The sequence below is a fragment of the Mesoplodon mirus genome, assembly GCF_964341445.2.
Source record: "Mesoplodon mirus genome assembly, chromosome: 3".
NCBI classification, from domain to species: Eukaryota; Metazoa; Chordata; class Mammalia; order Artiodactyla; family Ziphiidae; genus Mesoplodon; species Mesoplodon mirus.
Genome location: NC_138978.1, coordinates 198,575,654 through 198,593,163, shown reverse-complemented (window position 1 = coordinate 198,593,163; position 17,510 = coordinate 198,575,654). Strand labels below are relative to the sequence as shown.

The window sequence follows — 17,510 nt, the reverse complement described above, 5'->3', positions numbered from 1 at the left end:
GGGTTTAATATACAAAATATATGAAGAACTCATACAATTCAACAGCAAATAAAACAACTGGATTTTAAAATGGGCAGAGGACCTGAATATACACTGTTCTAAAGACCTAGAGATGGCCAACAGACACATGAAAAAGATGCTGAACAACACTAATTATCAGGGAAATGCAAATCAAAATCACAATGAGATAAACTCACACCTGTCACAATGGCTATTATCAAAAAGATAAGCAATAACGGGACTTCCGTGAAGGTGCAGGGGATAAGACAGGGGGTGCGGGTTCGATCCCTGGTCAGGGAACTAGATTCCACATGCATGCCATAACTAAGAGTTCGCATGCCACAACTAAGTAGCCCTGTAGCCACAACTAAGGAGACTGCTTGCCACAACTAACACCCAGCACAACCAAATAAGTAAATAAGTATTAAAAAAAAAAAAAGGATTAAGCGATAACAAGTGGTGACAAGAATGTGGAGAAAAGGGAACCTTTGTGCATTGTTGATGGAAATGCAAAATGGTGCAGCCACTATGGAAAACAGTATGGAGGTTCCTCAAAAAATTAAAAATAGAGCTCCCATTTAAGGCAGCAATTCCACTTCTGGGTGTTTATCCAAAGAAAATGAAAACACTAACTCAAAAAGATATATCCAACTCATGTTCATCGCAGTACTATTTATAATAGCCAAGATGTGGAAACAACCCAAGTGTCCACCGATAGGTGAATGGATAAAGAATACGTACGTGGTATGTATGTATATGTATGAGTACAGATACACACACACACACAAAAAATAGGATATTAGTCAACCATAAAGAAGAATGAAATCTTGCCACTTACAACACTACGGATGGACCTTGAGGGCATTATGCTAAGTAAAGTAAGTCAGACAGAGAAAGACGAATACCATATGATCTCACTTATATGTGGAATTTAAAACAAACAAACAAACAAAACAAACAAGCTCACAGACGAAGAGAACACACTGGTGGTTGCCAGAAGCTGGAGATGGGGGGTGGGCAAAATGGGTGAAGAGAGTCAAAAGGTATAAATTTCCAGTTATAAAATAAATAAGTCATGGGGAAGTAACGTGCAGCATGTCAACTACCGCTAATAATACCGTGTCGCATATTTGAAAAGTTGCTGAGACTAGATCTTAAAAGTTTTCATCACAAGAAAAACAAAAATTCCGTAAAAAAAAAAAATCAGTTGTTGTGCTATTATTTTTATTGCCCATCATGAGTACATTGTTCCATCATGAGTACATTGTTTGGCTTTCTTATCGATGTAACTAAAGTTACTTTCCATGGTAAGTGCTAACTATCACAACTAGATTCCACTGAAATAGCCATCCAAAGGGTATTTATGCAATACAAAAGCTTAATATCAGGAAAAAGTTGTTCCAGGCAATGTTCCATGTTCAAGGCTTATCCAGGTAAGCAGGTGAAAAACTACTGAAAATAATCTATGCCTTTTTAAATAATTAATTAATTAATTAATTTTTGGCTGCGTTGGGTCTTCATTGCTGCGTGCGGGCTTTCTCTAGTTGCGGCGAGAGGAGGCTACTCTTCATTGCAGTGCAGAGGCTTCTCACTGTGGTGGCTTCTCTTGTTGTGGAGCACGGGCTCTAAGCACACGGATTTCAGTAGTTGTGGCACACGGGCTCAGTAGTTATGGCTCATGGGCTCTAGAGCACAGGCTCAGTAGTTGTGGTGCATGGGCTTAGTTGCTCTGTGGCACGTGGGATCTTCCCGGAACAGGGCTCAAACCCGTGTGCCCTGCATTGGCAGGCAGATTCTTAAACACTGCGCCACCAGGGAAATCCCTATGCCTATTTTTTTTTAATGTTTAATTTTGAAATAATTTTTAGACTTAAAGTAGTTTCCTCCAATGCGTGACAGTCTTATTCTTTCCTTGTTTTTTATGACCCGACCACTTTTGATAAGTAATGGTCAGTATTTTGTAGAACACATCTTGATGTTCATCCGACTGACGTCTCCTCATGATCAGATTGAGGTCATTCATTTTCGGCAAGAATATCAGGGAAGTGATGCTGTGTCCTTAGCGTATCATAATGTTGATAAATTTTCTTATTGGTAATGTTAACCATGACCACTTGGTAATGTGGGGTCTGCTGGATTTTCCACTATAAAGGTACTGTCTCTCCCTTTACAAATGACAAAAATCTTCAGAGAGATACTTTGAGATTATGTTCATATCCTGTTTCTCTTCAAACACCCACTGATTGATTTTAGCATCCATCTGTGGATCCTGCCTGCAACAATTACTGTGTTGTTTGTCCTGTGGCGCTTTTGTATTTCTTATTCTCTTTACACTTACTACTTACTTCCAATTCTTTTGTAAGGAAGCACTGTCCTGTCTCCTTCATTTATTTCGACCCATGTGGACCCATGCTTGTTCATTTCACTCCATGAGGTTTTTTTGTTTTTTTTGTTTTTTTGCGGTACGCGGGCCTCTCACTGTTGCGGCCTCGCCTGTTGCGGAGCCCAGGCTCCGGACGCGCAGGCTCAGCAGCCATGGCTCACAGGCCCAGCCGCTCCACAGCATGTGGGACCTTCCCGGACCGGGGCACGAACCTGTGTCCCCTGTATTGGCAGGCGGACTCCCAACCACTGCGCAACCAGGGAAGCCCCACTCCATGAGTTTTAACCCAACACTCTCATTATTTGTTCTGTTGCCCAGCTGTTCCACTGTGGCCACCAGCACACCTTCTTACAGGCCTTTCCACATGTTCCCATCGTTTTTCAAGCCCTTCCTTACATGCTGTTATCACAGGATAGTCTAGGCTCACCCTGTATTTTCTCTGCCTAAACCCTGGAACCAACTATTCCTCCAAGGAGCCCTGGTGCTTTTTAGTGGAGAATGCTATTTAGAGATCAAGATCTGGACGCTACGTGTGCTCACTGCTTCTGGGACGTCACTGCTCCTAGGCCCTCTCAGAGAACAGCACCACGACATGTATGTATGCATACTAACCTACGCTTACACGTGTATCTGTCCGTCCATCCGCCTGCCAATCCATCCATCGATCTACTGATAACGCGAATGCCAATCCAATATCTCAAGGTTCACCCTGCTTGTCCTCCTTATTTGTAATGCTTTCTCTGATAGTGATAAATCTGGCTCTCATTATCTACAGTAAAATTACTTATTTGTTCAATCTTAGTATACACAGAAGCTAATTACAGAACTATTAACACTCCTGGGAAAAACAGATATATTAACTGGAGTACAATTTTTGTGTACAGTCCTTTTTGACTTGAGTCTTACAATATGCAGTCAAAATCCTTTTTTCCAGGGACTTCCCTGGTGGTGCAGTGGTTAAGAATCCACCTGCCAATGCAGGGTACACGGGTTCGAGCCCTGGTCCAGGAAGATCCCACATGCCGCGGAGCAGCTAAGCCTGTGCATCGTAACTACTGAGCCTGTGCGTTGCAACTCCTGAAGCCCGTGCACCTAGAGCCCGTGCTCTGCAACAAGAAAAGCCACCGCAATGAGAAGCCCAGACACCGCAATGAAGAATAGCCCCTGTTCACAACTAGAGGAAGCCCGTGAGCAGTAACGAAGACCCAACGCAGCCAAAGATAAAGAAAATTTTAAAAACCAAACACCAAAATACTGTTTTCCATAGTTACTTAGGTTAGTTCTTTCCTCCCACAACGCCTAGTAGTAGTTACACTGTTCATCTGTAATACAGTTAGGTTCATTTGTTACTAATTGCACCCTTCCATTGTTTGGTTTTAATTATTTACTTATTTTGGGGGGTATGTAAAACTTTATTATGATTCCAGAGTTAAAGCTACACAAAAAGGCATATGCTCCCTCCTCATCCCTACTAACTTCCTTCCATCCTTTCCCCAGCAGCTCCATGTAGGTGACCAATCAGTTTCTGGTTTATCTTTTCTGTATTTCTTTTGCGTGAACAAGCAGATACATGTGTATTTTCTTGTATCCTCTTGTTTACAAGAAAAGTAGTATATTACACTCTTTTGCACTTTGCTTTTTTTCAGTTAACATTATAATCTGGGGGCTTCCGCGGTGGCGCAGTGGTTGAGAGTCCGCCTGTCGATGCAGGGGACACGGGTTCGTGCCCCGGTCTGGGAAGATCCCACATGCCGCGGAGCGGCTGGGCCCGTGAGCCATGGCCGCTGAGCCTGCGCGTCCGGAGCCTGTGCTCCGCAACGGGAGAGGCCACAACAGTGAGAGGCCCGTGTACCGCAAAAAAAAAAAACAAAACAAAGAAAACAAAAAAACATTATAATCTGGAAACCATTCCAAAACAGTTCCTCAAGATTCCTTATTCTTTTTTACGGCTGCATAATACACCACTGTATGGATACACATACTTTTTTCAGCCATCTTCCTATATATGGGCAACTAGATTGCTTCCAATCATTTTGCTTTTATAAACACTGTTGCAGTCAATAATAGTGTTCAGTATGTATTTTTATATTGTTAAATGTGTATCTTCAGGGTGTTTTCCCAGAAGTGGGACTGCTGGGTCAAGAGTAAGTGCATTTGTAGTGTTGTCAGGGGTGGCCAAATTTCCCTCCAGAAGGACTGCACCAATGCGCATTCCCACGAGCACTGTTAAAGAGTGTTTCTCCAGGGCTTCCCTGGTGGCGCAGTGGTTAAGAATCCGCCTGCCAATGCAGGGGACACAGGTTCGAGCCCTGGTGCGGGAAGATCCCACAAGCTGCGGAGCAACTAAGCCTGTGTGCCACAGCTACTGAAGCCTGCACGCCCAGAGCCCGTACTCTGCAACAAAGAGAAGCCACCGCGATGAGAAGCCCACGCACTGCAATGAAGAGTAGCCCCGGCTCGCCGCAACTAGAGGAAGCCCGCGTGCAGCAACGAAGACCCAACACAGCCAAAAATAAATAAATAAATAAGTTTAAAAAAGAAAAAAAAGAAAAAAAAGTGTTTCTCCACCACCTCACCAACAGAACATGCTTTAAAAATTTTGCCAGTCTGATGGAGGAGAAATGATATCTTGATGTTGTTTAATTTGTATTTCTCTAAATCCTGAGGGACTTTACACTATTTGTGTGTGTTTGATGCCTTCTTTTTTTTTTTTTTTTTGCGGTACGCGGGCTTCTCACTGCTGTGGCCTCTCCCGTTGCGGAGCACAGGCTCTGGATGCGCAGGCTCAGCGGCCATGGCTCACGGGCCCAGCCGCTCCGCGGCATATGGGATCCTCCCAGACCGGGGCACGAACCCACATCCCCTGCATCGGCAGGCGGACTCGCAACCACTGCGCCACCAGGGAAGCCCTTGATGCCTTCTTAATGACACTTAGGAGGAGGGGTGAGTTCTCTGTCCATGCCCCACCCCCTCATTGTTCTATTGAGGTTTTGGTCCTTTGGTTCTCAATTTTTAAGAGTTCTTTATATATTAAGGATATTATCCTTTTGTCTGTGGTATATGCTGTGAAAATCTCTCACTTTGTCAGCTGTCTTCTGACTGAAAAAAATTTCATCTCTATTTCTTCTGAGCTTGTTTTGAGGTCCAAGTTTCTAATGTATAATTTCCCTTCTCTCTCAGGAACTCCTGTTCACATCTCTTGCAGGGCAGGTCTGCTAGTAATGAAGTCCCTCAATTTTTGTTTGTCTGAGAAAGTCTTCAGTTTTTTTTTTTTTGCTGTACGCGGGCCTCTCACTGCTGTGGCCTCTCCCGTTGCGGAGCACAGGCTCCGGACACACAGGCTCCGCGGCCATGGCTCGCGGGCCCAGCCGCTCCGCGGCACGTGGGATCCTCCGGGACCGGGGCACGAACCCGTGTCCCCTGCATCGGCAGGCGGACTCTCAACCACTGCGCCACCAGGGAAGCCCAAGTCTTCAGTTTTGAAGGCTGATTTCAGAGGATACAGAATTCTAGGTGGTAATATTTTTCTATCATCACTTGAGATATCTCACTCTACTCTTCTCTCGCTTATATGGCTTCTGAAGAGCGGTCCAATGTAATTGTTAATTCTTGTTCCTCTATGGGTAAGGTACTATTTTCCTCTGACTCCTTTCAAGATACTCTCTTTGTCTTTGGTCTTCTGCAGTTTGAATATGATAGGCCTAGGTGTAATTTTGTTTGTTGGTACTGACTTTTTATATGGTGTTTTTTGTCACGAAAATTAAAATTTTAATGTAGTCAAATTTATCAATCTTTTACTGCCTCCGGATTTTGAGTCATAGTTAGAGAGCATTTCTTTATGCCAAGGATAAGGAAAAATTCACCCATACTTTCTTCTAAAACTTTTATGGTTTCATGTTTTAAATATTTAGATTCCTAATCATTTGAAGCTAATTTTTTTTTTTTTTTTTTTTTTGCGGTACGCGGGCCTCTCACTGTTGTGGCCTTTCCCGTTGCGGAGCACAAGCTCCAGACGCGCAGGCTCAGCAGCCATGGCTCACGGGCCCAGCTGCTCCGCGGCATGTGGGATCTTCCCGGACCGGGGCACGAACCCGTGTCCCCTGCACCAGCAGGTGGACTCTCAACCACTGCGCCACCAGGGAAGCCCTGAAGCTAATTTTTTTGTATGGTGTGAGATACTGATCTAATTCCAAACGGCTACCCAATTGTCCCAGCACCTTTATTAAAAGGTCCATCTTTACCCCAATGATATGAGATGCCACCTTTATCAATACTGCATTTCCATAGTTACTCGTGTCTACTTCTGGACTTTCTATTTTATTCCACAGTTCTATCTGCCTATTTGTGTGCCAGTGCCGCACTGCTTATTTTAATTATAGAGGCTTTACATAACGGTTTAATGTCTGGTAGAACTAGTCCCTCCTCACAGTTTTCCTTTTTTGGTGTTTTTGGAGCTATTTCTTCCAAGCTTATTTCTCTATGAACTTCAGAATCAACCTTTCTCACTCATCTAGAAGGCTGAGTTGTCCTATCCAAGGACAGCGCACACCTTTCCATTTCATGTCTGCTTTTAAGGCTTTCAGGAATGTTTAAAAAGATTCCCCTAATAGGTTTTTGCACGTTTCCTGTTAATTTTGTTCCTAAGTATTTAATCTTTTTGTTGCTATTGTAAACGTTTTTTAAAAAACCACCATTATATTCTCTAACCTTTCACTGTTTGTGTATATGAAGGCTATTGTTTTTTATATTTTAATTTTTTGTATTTTTAATTTATGCTACCTTACTGAATTCTTAAGATTCTTAACTCTTTCTTATTACACCCTTATTTTAAGCTTCAGTTACTGATACAACCTTACGGCACCTATCATGTCACTCAGCAAAGGAGAATTTTCGCAAGACCGCCGAAAAAGCCGCCACATTCTTTCTAAAGCATTTGTTAAGTGATTAAATCGCAAGCAAACACTTCACACCTGCAGAATTACCTCTAAAGATACTGAAATCCATTCTAATTCTTAGGGTTAATCTGGCTACTTCAGCCTCTGGTAAGTCTAAAAAACCCATTTTTAACAGAATAAACAGTAGGTGCCTACAACCCAAAGATATGGGAATCAACTTTCCAAATGGACTAAAACACAGATGAGTCAGACATAATTTAGGAAGACCTCTTGGATACCAACCAATGTTCAAGTTTAATGGAAAAAAGCACTCAAAAATGCATGTGCGGGGTTTTCCCTGGCGGTCCAGTGGTTAAGACTCCGAGTTTCCACTGCAGGGGGCATGGGTTTCATCCCTGGTCAGGGAACTAAGATCCCAGCATGTCGTGGCCAAAAAAAAAAAAAAAAAACCAAAAAAACAAAGAGAGAGAAAGAGCACTTGTAATGCTCTGTAAGGCTCCCAGACTTCCTTTGACTTCAGATACGTGATGTGACAATGGATGCTAACTTTATGGCCCTAAGTCTGCTAAGAATGTCACTGTCTACCCAGCCTCAGCTCCCTGGGTACTGTCAACCAATTCTGGTGAGCCTATATGAGGTCCTTCAGAATGACTATCAACATATTCACAAATTACCTAGGCCACGCAGTGTTTTCTTTTACAGCACTGTTTCAATAATGTTTGCATGGAGCACTCTGATATGCATTTTTAATGTTCCTGCCAAGAGTACAATTCTGGATCATCACTACAGGGACAAAGTAATGAGATCAAGATAAACAAAATCTTTAATCATAAGGTGCGAAAAAGATACTGAGGTATAAAATAGGACTTTTTTGAGGAGGGTTTGAAACATGAGTGGAAACTATAAAGCTTAAACCAATCTGAATAATTTCCTCCCAATAAGCACAGATGCTGCTGTCGGGTCCGCGCCGAGGCTCACAGAAGGGAGAAGGAAGCAGGCCTTCTCCATCAGTCCACACTCCCAACGACCAGAAGAGTCATTACAGCAGGAAGACCGGGCAAACTCTACACAGGGGTCCTTTCTCATCAACCTGAGAACTTCAAGTTCACTCTTTTTAAAGAAAAGCTTAGTGTGAATACGTGTTTTCCATCTGAGCGCCAGGAGGTGGTCGTGCTCTGGTGAGGATCTCACAATAACTGGGAGCTCTTCATTCTATAACATAATGTTTAAATTCCTCTTGTCAGGAACCTATCAGAGATCACACCCCAATTTCCACCAATCACCGTGCTTCACACATCACTGAGACTGTAAAAGATGGTGAGAGGGAGAGATCATCAGAAGATTAAGATCCATGTGGGAGCCCAGAAACCTAAGTCAGCCAGGGGATTCATACCCACAACAAGCATTACAGAATGGATTTTCTCTGAAAGTTTATTTCCTCCACGTAGGAAACTAGAAGCTCGAAAGTTCGAAAAACATGATTCTCTGTTCAAAAGCTTTAATGGGAAAGAAAACCTTCAAAGAGTATCATCTAAAGACAAATTTTTAAAACAGAATGGATAAACAGAATAGATTTTCTTCCCTACAGGCTCCCGGAGTTTCAAAAACAGTGACATGATCAACTCTGGGTTGGAAACCCCCCAAATTCAAAGACAAAGAGCTCATGTGCATTAGGTTATAGAGAGATATGAGGGAAAATATCAATTATTATTTTATTTAACCTAATTTAGTCTGTCTAGACCATATACCCATTAGAAATACAGGATATCAGTCGCCATAAAAGAGTTTCATATCATAAAATTTAATTTTATTTTTAGTTAGTTTAATTTTAATTTACTTAAAAGCTATATGAAGCATCACTGACAAGACGTGACAGTGGTGGTGTGCAGGTGATGAACTCTGTGCTCTGTAAAACTCATAGGATGAAAAGCCAGAAAAAACCCTCAAGTTCTCTGACTTACTTTAACTCTGATCAACACCACTGCCTTATACACTGATGACTTCTGTGAAGTAGGAAAAATCCTATATACAGATATTCACTTAACAGAGATCATACAATATTTTTTGATGAAGTATAACTAAGTATATCCATAAAGAAAAAAGTACTTATATTTTAGTGTGTGTTGGGGGATTTCCAGTTTTTCTGAAATTAACAATTTCTTTAGAAAGCATTAGAAAGAACAGCTGAATAACTTACTTTGGGATGATTAAGGGAGGGAAAATACAAGAGACATAGACAGACAGAGCTGTTTTATTCTGTCTTGCTTGAAAAGGACCAATTCCAGATTAAACTAAGATTCAATCTATGAAGTTAGGCCAAAGGGGGACATTCTCAAGTGGGCTGTATGAAGTTAGCTTTCTAAAGCCATTTTCGTTAAGAAATTTAATTTCTCTAGTTCCCTTTCCCAAGGTGAATAAAGACAGACCTGTTCGATTTGTACCCTGTACCCTGGGTTTGTACCCTGACTCTAAGTGGTTCTGGATTAACCTTTAATCCAACCCAAAATGGTAGCCTCTGACTTCCTAAGGAATCTTTTGCCTGTCTCCTTAATCATTCTCTGGCCTTTTAGTCTCTGCTGCCTCTCTGGTTTTCCTCACTCCTCTTTCTCTCATTTCACCCCACTTGGCAAAAACACGATCCTTCTATAACTTGGCTGGGAAGGGAAGATCCAAAGGAGAGCGTGGAGGAGAAAGGATAAGCTGAGAAATACATGCTCCTGGTCTTAAGGGTCGACTGGAGACATGAGGCTTGGACAGTCAGGAAGGCTCCTACTAGGAAGAATTGGGGACAGGGACTGGCTGGGAAGGAGGGAGTTCTGAGGAGAGCTCTGGAGAAGTCCCCCTTTCTCACAGGGTTTTTCACAAAACCACAGCTGAAAGGAAAAAGAAAACTGCACCACTGGCCTTTTTCCGAGCGTGGCCGCCTTCCGCTCGGCTCAGTGCCCGCCACACGCCCAGGAGTGCGTCTGGATCCTGGAGGGCTCCCTTCGCAGGTGACAGTGCTTACGCTACACTGGAAGAGAGCCAGAAAAGCGCCCATGAGAACCAGAAAGCAAACTTCCACCAGCAGGATCATCTCTCTAGGCACCTAAGATGGGGAATCAACACAGATATCTCGGCAGCGTCGGATGTCAGGAAAAGCGAGGGAGAGATAATCCCCCCTCCCCAGCTCAATATAATGGTGGTGGGAGGAAAGAAAAAATGTATCTTGTGTGACATATCTGCCGGGAGCAAGACAGAAAAGACTAAGTCAAGGCCAAATGTCTTCACTTCTAACACACAAAAGAAATAACTAAAAGAAGAAAATGACCTAGGGTCTAAATCTAGTCATATAAGAAAGTCTCTGCTACACTGGCTGGCCTGGAGAATTAAAGCTTCAGAACGAAAGCAACACATCCCACCACTCCGGTGATGCTGCTCTCAGAAGACAGTAAACAGAGAAGAAAAAAAAAGGAAATAACTTCATTCTAAGATATAAAAAAGTCAAGCATAAATACTCCAAAAAAAAAAAAAGAGCTGACATTCTCAAAAATCATGATCTTGTAATAAGTCACCAAAAAAGAGCTCATAAAGCTGAGTAGAGAACATTAGACTTTGACGTAAGAGACCTTCGGCAGTTCACAAACTATCCTCTTTAATTACCGTGTTTATAAGATGCTTGATATGATCCCACCTACTAAATAAAATGGAATTAGAAGAATGCTCTAACAGATCAAAAAGACTAATTCTTACTTTACTGAGGTAGAACTAAACTCCTACAAACCCTGTTGATAAAACTCAAAATCTCAGTCTTCCTAAGGAAACAAAAGGGTACCAATTATCTGTTGGAAAACTGTATAGCAGAGGAACCTCCAACTTTCAAGTAATAAGTTTCTCAGTTTAGGATGTGAGTGCTGTCTGAAGAAGGTGGCTAGTGGCACCATCTCCTCTGCCACTTAGCCCTGTGAGATAGGCTTTCACTAGTCAGAAAGGTTTGCTGGGTTTCCCTCAGATTCCACGTGACTAGGGAAAACAGCAAGCACAGGGACTTAAGAAAACCATCCCAGGACACCAGGCTGGTGGGCATAGCCTATCTTCATCCTTTCAGAATTAGCCCACTATACGAGTCAGATGGATCTCTGACATACGCACCGTTTCTTGGCTTAAGAGGACAGGTTCCCATTCTGGAAAACATGGTAACTGACAATGGGCAAGTTATTTCCCGGAAAATACCAGCTGGCAGACCGAATGACCTGGATGTCCTTTGGGCTCCAGCACCTCCGTTTTCTAAGATAACTGCTTCTTAAAATCTCCCCTACTCCAGAATCTGGTCAGAGCACGGCAACCTCTCTTATCTGTCCACTTAACAGAGAGTTGACAGCCGACCTGTGTCTTTCCCCCCAAATTAAATTAGAAATTGTTCCCTTTGTCAAAGGGAATAGACGGGTTAATCTGAAGGATCGGCTGGGACCAGTCTCCCACGCGAGGCAATAATAAGGCTCATAAAGACAGTGTGGTTATTTGAGGAGACAGAGGGACTAGAAACAACCAGATCTGGTTGTCATCCAATCTTGGGCCTCTCGGAACCAAAGAAGGATGGAAAGAACACACATAATAACAGACACCAACTCCCAGATTCCCCATCAACTCCAAGTTTTAAGGAAGTGTGTTTCCTAGGACCAGAAAGCAAGGTTTCTTCTACTAGGATAAAATGAAAACACGAAGCAACTCCAAAGGAGTGGAAAAGATTCATTCACTTGCAAGAACGGCTGCTCGCCTAGGCCTGCAGGGTGTTCTAACAGTGGGAGCAATGCCCTGCGTGCTTCCTCAGGCCAGACTGCTGGCGAAAGCCGGGCTGGGGAGGCACGTGCTCTGCTTTCATTAAAGGAGAAGAAACGGGCCGCGCAAAGGAAATGTGTGACATTCAGACTGAAGAGAAGACAGGCGGTACTCTGGACCCCATGGCAAAAAACAACTTGTGAAAGGCCACAAGAGGAGGACAGGAAAGAAGCAAGGTACTGTATCTGAGGAACGGATCACCATCCGCCATCTCAAAAAGAGGTTACTGAAAGGGGTGGATTTCTACAGTTTTTAAAAAAAACAAAAGAAATTAGACTATTTAAAAACACAAACAACCCCCAAAGGGTCCAAAGTACCACATTCAACTCCACAGACTTGATTCAGCCCTGCACATCACATCCCAAACCTGTGAGTCACATGCCTTCCTACTGGGTCACCAACAGCAGGCTGCTGTGTCAAAGCCTCTCCACGGCTCACAGCACACTGGTAGCAGGTTCCCGGTAAGGTATGGGGTGTGTGTGTGGGGTGTGTGTGTCTGTGTGTGAGAGGGAGAGAGAGAATCTATTCCCATCAGTGGCCTAGATCAAATGCAAAATTCTGTACTTCTGTTTAATTTCTTATTTTGAGACCCAAAAAGATGAAGCAGGAGAGTAGAACTTCAAGAAGATCTCAAGAAGATGATAACTGACTTTGCCTAGATGAGACCATGGTGTTGGCTAGCGTCAAAGGGATCAGAGCCCAATCGGAGCTGCTGCTGGACAGTTCAAACACGAGCGAAGGTTCACCTTTTGTAGGAAAGCACCGGACCTATGCCTGGGGCACCGGGAACCCTGGGTGTCGCTCAGGGAAGGTACCGGACCTTCAACTTTATTCTAGTAGCAACTTGAATGTGGTGAGGTTCCTCTGCTCTGTCACCCTTGCTCCTTCACACCCAAGGGCGGCAGGGACGGCAGCGTGAATAAAGGACTTTCGCCTACTAGGCTGTAATAACTCCTACAGGTCAATCTGTGCACAGCTCCTCTTATAGGATCTGACATTTCACAAGACAATGACAACGACAACTGGGCCTTCACAATGGTCCTTAACCTGCTAGAGCCCAAATCTCAACGTATTTCCAACAGAGATAATTTAGTTCTTCAAGAACTCTCTCATGCCGCGGGAGAATATAAAATTAAATTTAAGTGAGCTTTGTCTTAAGTTCTTTTCAATAAAACCCCTCAGTCCATAGGCGGGCCAAGTCCTACGGACACTCTGAGAGGTGGTGGGACCGTCCTGCTGAGCTGGAGGAGTCCGCAGGTTTGGAGTTCTGCCAGCGAAGCCCCGACAGGCCAGACGTATTCCTGACACAAACCCCGAGCGGATTTCCCTCCTCCTGTTTCAGGATCTAATGCTCTTCGGAGCGTGGCTGCCCTGGGCCAGGAGAAAGGCCCGCTCGGCAGGAACTGAAGGACAACCTCAAGCCAACGGCTTGTTTTCTCCTCCATCACTTTCAAGCTTCCAATAGGAGGAGGGGGACAAAGACACAAAGACAAAGGACGATCGGCTCCTCCGAACAGTGCCGGCCGCTCCGAAAACCGGCGGGGACGCGGCGGGGAGGGGAGGCGGCCGCACAGGCGTGATTGATTCCCGGGGAAACGTGCGGAGGCCCCGCCGGGCCCCCAGCTGACAGCCTCGCCCAGGCCCGCCGTCCGGCGGAGAACGCGCCCCCGCCTCAGCCCCCGCCCCCACTCCGGCCTCGCGCCCCGGCCCGGCGCCCCCGGCCCCGCGCTCCGCCCGGCCGGGCCCCAGCGGCCCCAGGCCTCCCCGGCCCCCGACCTCCCCGGGTCCAGCCTCCAGCCGAAGCGCGGCCAGTGGTCAGCGCGGCCCAGACCCGCCGCCCTCGCGACGGCCCGCCTCACTCACCCTCCGTCACCTCCAGCACCTTAATCTGCTCCTCGGCGGCCGCCCGCACCTCCTGCACCGGGGACAGGATCCCGGTGAGCGTGTCCACCAATGCCTCCTTCAGCCCCTGGGCCACCGGCCCCGGCAGCCCGGAGGCCGCACCAGCTGCCGCCGCCGCCGCCATCTTGCTCCGCGCCGCGCGCCAGCCCCGCGGCCCAACCCGCCGCCGCCGGACGGCTCCTGCGCGCGGCCAATCCGCGAGGCCGTGCCTGCGCACTGGCCGGGCAAGCGCGCGAGGGCGGGGCCGCGGCCCGAGCCTCCGGAGACAGCGCCACCTGCCGCGGGGACGAGAACTGCACCGTCTCCGCAGGAACCTGGCCGGGGGGCCAGGAGGTGGGGTTTCTCCTGCGGCTTAACGGCGGCTGGGCAGCCTTGCCGGGAGCGCAGCTCGTGACCTGTGACTCCACATGCACGGGTCCTTCACGCGTAAGGTACCAAGTCAGGAGAGGGTGGGATGGGGATGGGTGGACGAGGCTTTAAGGAGAGGGTCGGAATTAGCTCCTCTTTCAAACCAACCGCTTTTGCCCTGAAACAAGTGAGAGTCTTCATCTCTTAGCCTCAGGAATCCAAAGGTCGGGAGAAGGAATCTGCGTGGACTGGGCAGTGGGGAGTCCATTGGTTTTTCAGGTGGATGAACCCAACCTCAAGGTTGGACTGTGGCTGGCCAGGAGAGAGCAGCGTGGGAAAGGGAATTCCATCCAGAGTAAGTGCTTACAAGTCCTATTGAGAATAAGTCCTACTAGCTGAGAAAGTATAAAGTTTTTTTTCCAGGGAAATTATGGCTGGACCTTACAGGGTGGAGGGATAAGTAGTTAATATGGCCATCCTGGGCTGCTCGGGGACATGGCTCAAGGTGCAGAGGCACTCCTAAAGCCTGGAGCAAGCGGAGAGGATTGTTGAGAGGGGTTAGCAGTGCAGGGCAGGGCCAAGCACGTGGCAGCACAGGGATGGGGCTGTCGTTGGAGTGCCAGGGTCAGAGCAAATTTCTTAGTAAGCTGTTCAGGTTAAGTGCCTTGAAAACGTTTCTAAGAACCATAACTCCTTCCCAAGTGGCAAAGAAAACCAGTTAGCAATTCCTAGCCCAGTTCTAAGACTTCAGAGGCTAAGCTGGCCACAGGAATTAAGTCACCTCGCCTGAGTATTCTTGCGAAAGAATGATTCCTCGATTATTTATTTTGAGGAGAGCTCTAAACCCACTTGCCACCTCTTACTAGAGGGCAGAGGTGGCTTGTGTCACCACAATTTCGTAGGGGAAAGATGCCCTTTTGGATGCCACAGTTCCACAGTAGGGCAGAGTAGGACTTCCTATTTTCCTTCTTTCAGTGGCCAGGAGAAGCAGAACTCTATTAGAACAGCTTCTTTTCTCAGAGGTTTAGTCACTTTTACCCCAAGAAGAAAACTTAGGCAAGTCCAGAGGGTGGTATGTTTTCAAACATCGAGGCAGTGGATGGAGGATTCAAAGAGCCCCGAGGTCTGGGCTGGACGTTTCGAGTTCTGGTGAAGGAGGCTGCGTCCAGTCTGCAAGCAGGACCCCACCCCACCCTCAACCAAAGGGGCCGAGAGGGTCCTACTTAGGGCTGAGGATCAGATATTCAGGCAGGTGGCTCTTACCTCTGGGTTCGGCAAATGACCTTCCCGATCAAGGCACGGGCCAGAAGATAAATGGAAACAGAAACCAGACAGAGGGAGCTGGAGAGAGCTATAGGACAACACAGAAGATAGCTTTATTGAAATGCAAATGGCATCAAACAGGTGACTGTTGGTGGGAGGAGACATGCCTGATGGACAGAGGGCCCAGGTGAGGGGCCTCCGGCAGTGATGGAGGAAGGCCTCTTCTGCGGCCCCGGCATGGATTTAACTTTCAACCACTTTGTTATTTAAGATTAATAACCGAGGGCACGGCCCAGCTCTCTTTATGATTGTTACCGCAACTATGTACAACGGCTCACTTTCTCTACATCAGATATAAAGGGGGGGTAGGTTGAAAGACGGAGGGCCAGTGATAAAAACCATAAACACACAGACACACACACATATCCAGGTTTGGGGGTTTGTGCACAATAAATTAAAAAAAAAAAAGGGTTGCAAAGATTCCTGCCCACCTTCCACCTGAGGATCGCCATGTGTTTGAGAAACAAGATTCCATCACACAAGCAGCACTGCCTGAAACAGGACGGGTGCGTTAGGGACAAGGAAAGGAACCCAGCAGGGGCTGGAATTCATTTGAGAAAAAGATTGTTCTGTTAAAAAAAAACACCAAAACCCAAAAAACAGCAAGTGGGAGGCCCTCGCTCAGCAGTGGCCCAGAGACGGGCTGGGATGGGACTGGGATGGGAACCCCTGCCTTCCCATCCACATCTTCTCTCTGGAGACACAAGCCATGGCGTGGATGCGGGGAGACCCCACAGGAGCTGGACGAAGGGCCCAGGGTGACTTTAGTGCAGCGCTTCACTAGCCTTCTCATCCTCCTCCAGCTGCTTGGTCCCCGAGCCCAGGAGGCCCAATGCCAGATGGTTCTTCGTCTTCCACCCACAAGTGCTCTCATGAGGAAAACGAACAAACTTGAAACAAAACCAGTTGTACGCACCTCATCTCCCACACGGCCCCACCAGCGGGGGTCTGCGAGTTTGGAAAGATATGAAGCTCCTTTCAGATTAAAAAAAAATTTATTTATTCTATCGCCATGAGTAGTTGTGTGTCCCGGTGCTGGGAAAGGATGGACGACCCCGACGACTTGGTGCTCCACTGCCTCAACCTTTCTCCTGCGGACTGAGCAGGGCCGGGGTGTGTGTGTGTGTCGGGGGCAGGAGGTTCTGGCAGGTTCTCAGACCTGGCAGTGCCCTTTAGAACTGGGGCAAGGGCGAGGGATGCTGCTAAGAGAACAAGTTTTCATGGAAATGCAAGTCACATTTTTAAACCGTTCTCATCCTATTACATCACCAGAAAAAGGCTGAGTAGACACGTCACCCAGCAGAAGAGCTACCTGGAAGAGCTCTCCCACTGCGTCCCCCTGGGAAGCCCCTAGGAATCTCAGAGCCATGACATTTTTCTCTGAAGGTTGTGTTTGACTAGGAGATGCAAGCATTCCCCCCTAACTTCTACCCAAAGGCACACATACCCGTCCTTTCTGTTAAATGAAAGGAAAAACAGAATCATGAGGAAGCATGAGAACACTGTGAAACTAATGTTAAAGTCTGAATTATAACCTAGGACCTTATTTTTGGTCCTAAAGCCCCAGTGTGGGGACTCTGACCCTTGGCTTTCCCTAACACAGTGAGCTGCAAACTGTAGTGTGCAGCAGAATTACCTAGAGGTTCGTTAAAACACGAATCACTGGGGCTTCCCTGGTGGCGCAGTGGTTGAGAGTCCGCCTGCCGGTGCAGGGGACACGGGTTCATGCCCAGGTCCGGGAAGATCCCACATGCCACGGAGTGGCTGGGCCCGTGAGCCATGGCCACTGAGCCTGCGCGTCCGGAGCCTGTGCTCCGCAATGGGAGAGGCCACAACAGTGA

At 46.5% G+C, this 17,510-nt stretch overlaps 1 protein-coding gene across 3 annotated transcripts in view; it reads right to left on the bottom strand.

Moving 5' to 3' along the window:
- Positions 1-14,153, bottom strand: part of IPO9 (importin 9) — a 46,623-nt gene extending 32,470 nt beyond the window's left edge. Inside the window, exons 1-2 of one of the 3 annotated variants that reach the window (XM_082615058.1) lie at positions 13,979-14,153; positions 10,183-10,291 (exon numbers count right to left, since the gene is read on the bottom strand). In XM_082615058.1, the coding sequence (XP_082471184.1) occupies positions 10,183-10,291; positions 13,979-14,122 (253 nt within the window). In that variant the 5' untranslated portion in view covers positions 14,123-14,153. Of the gene's footprint in view, positions 1-10,182; positions 10,292-13,959 lie in introns of those variants that run through there. The other 2 variants (XM_082615056.1, XM_082615057.1) reach the window with 2 other exon arrangements.
- Positions 14,154-17,510: the final 3,357 nt, after the last annotated feature.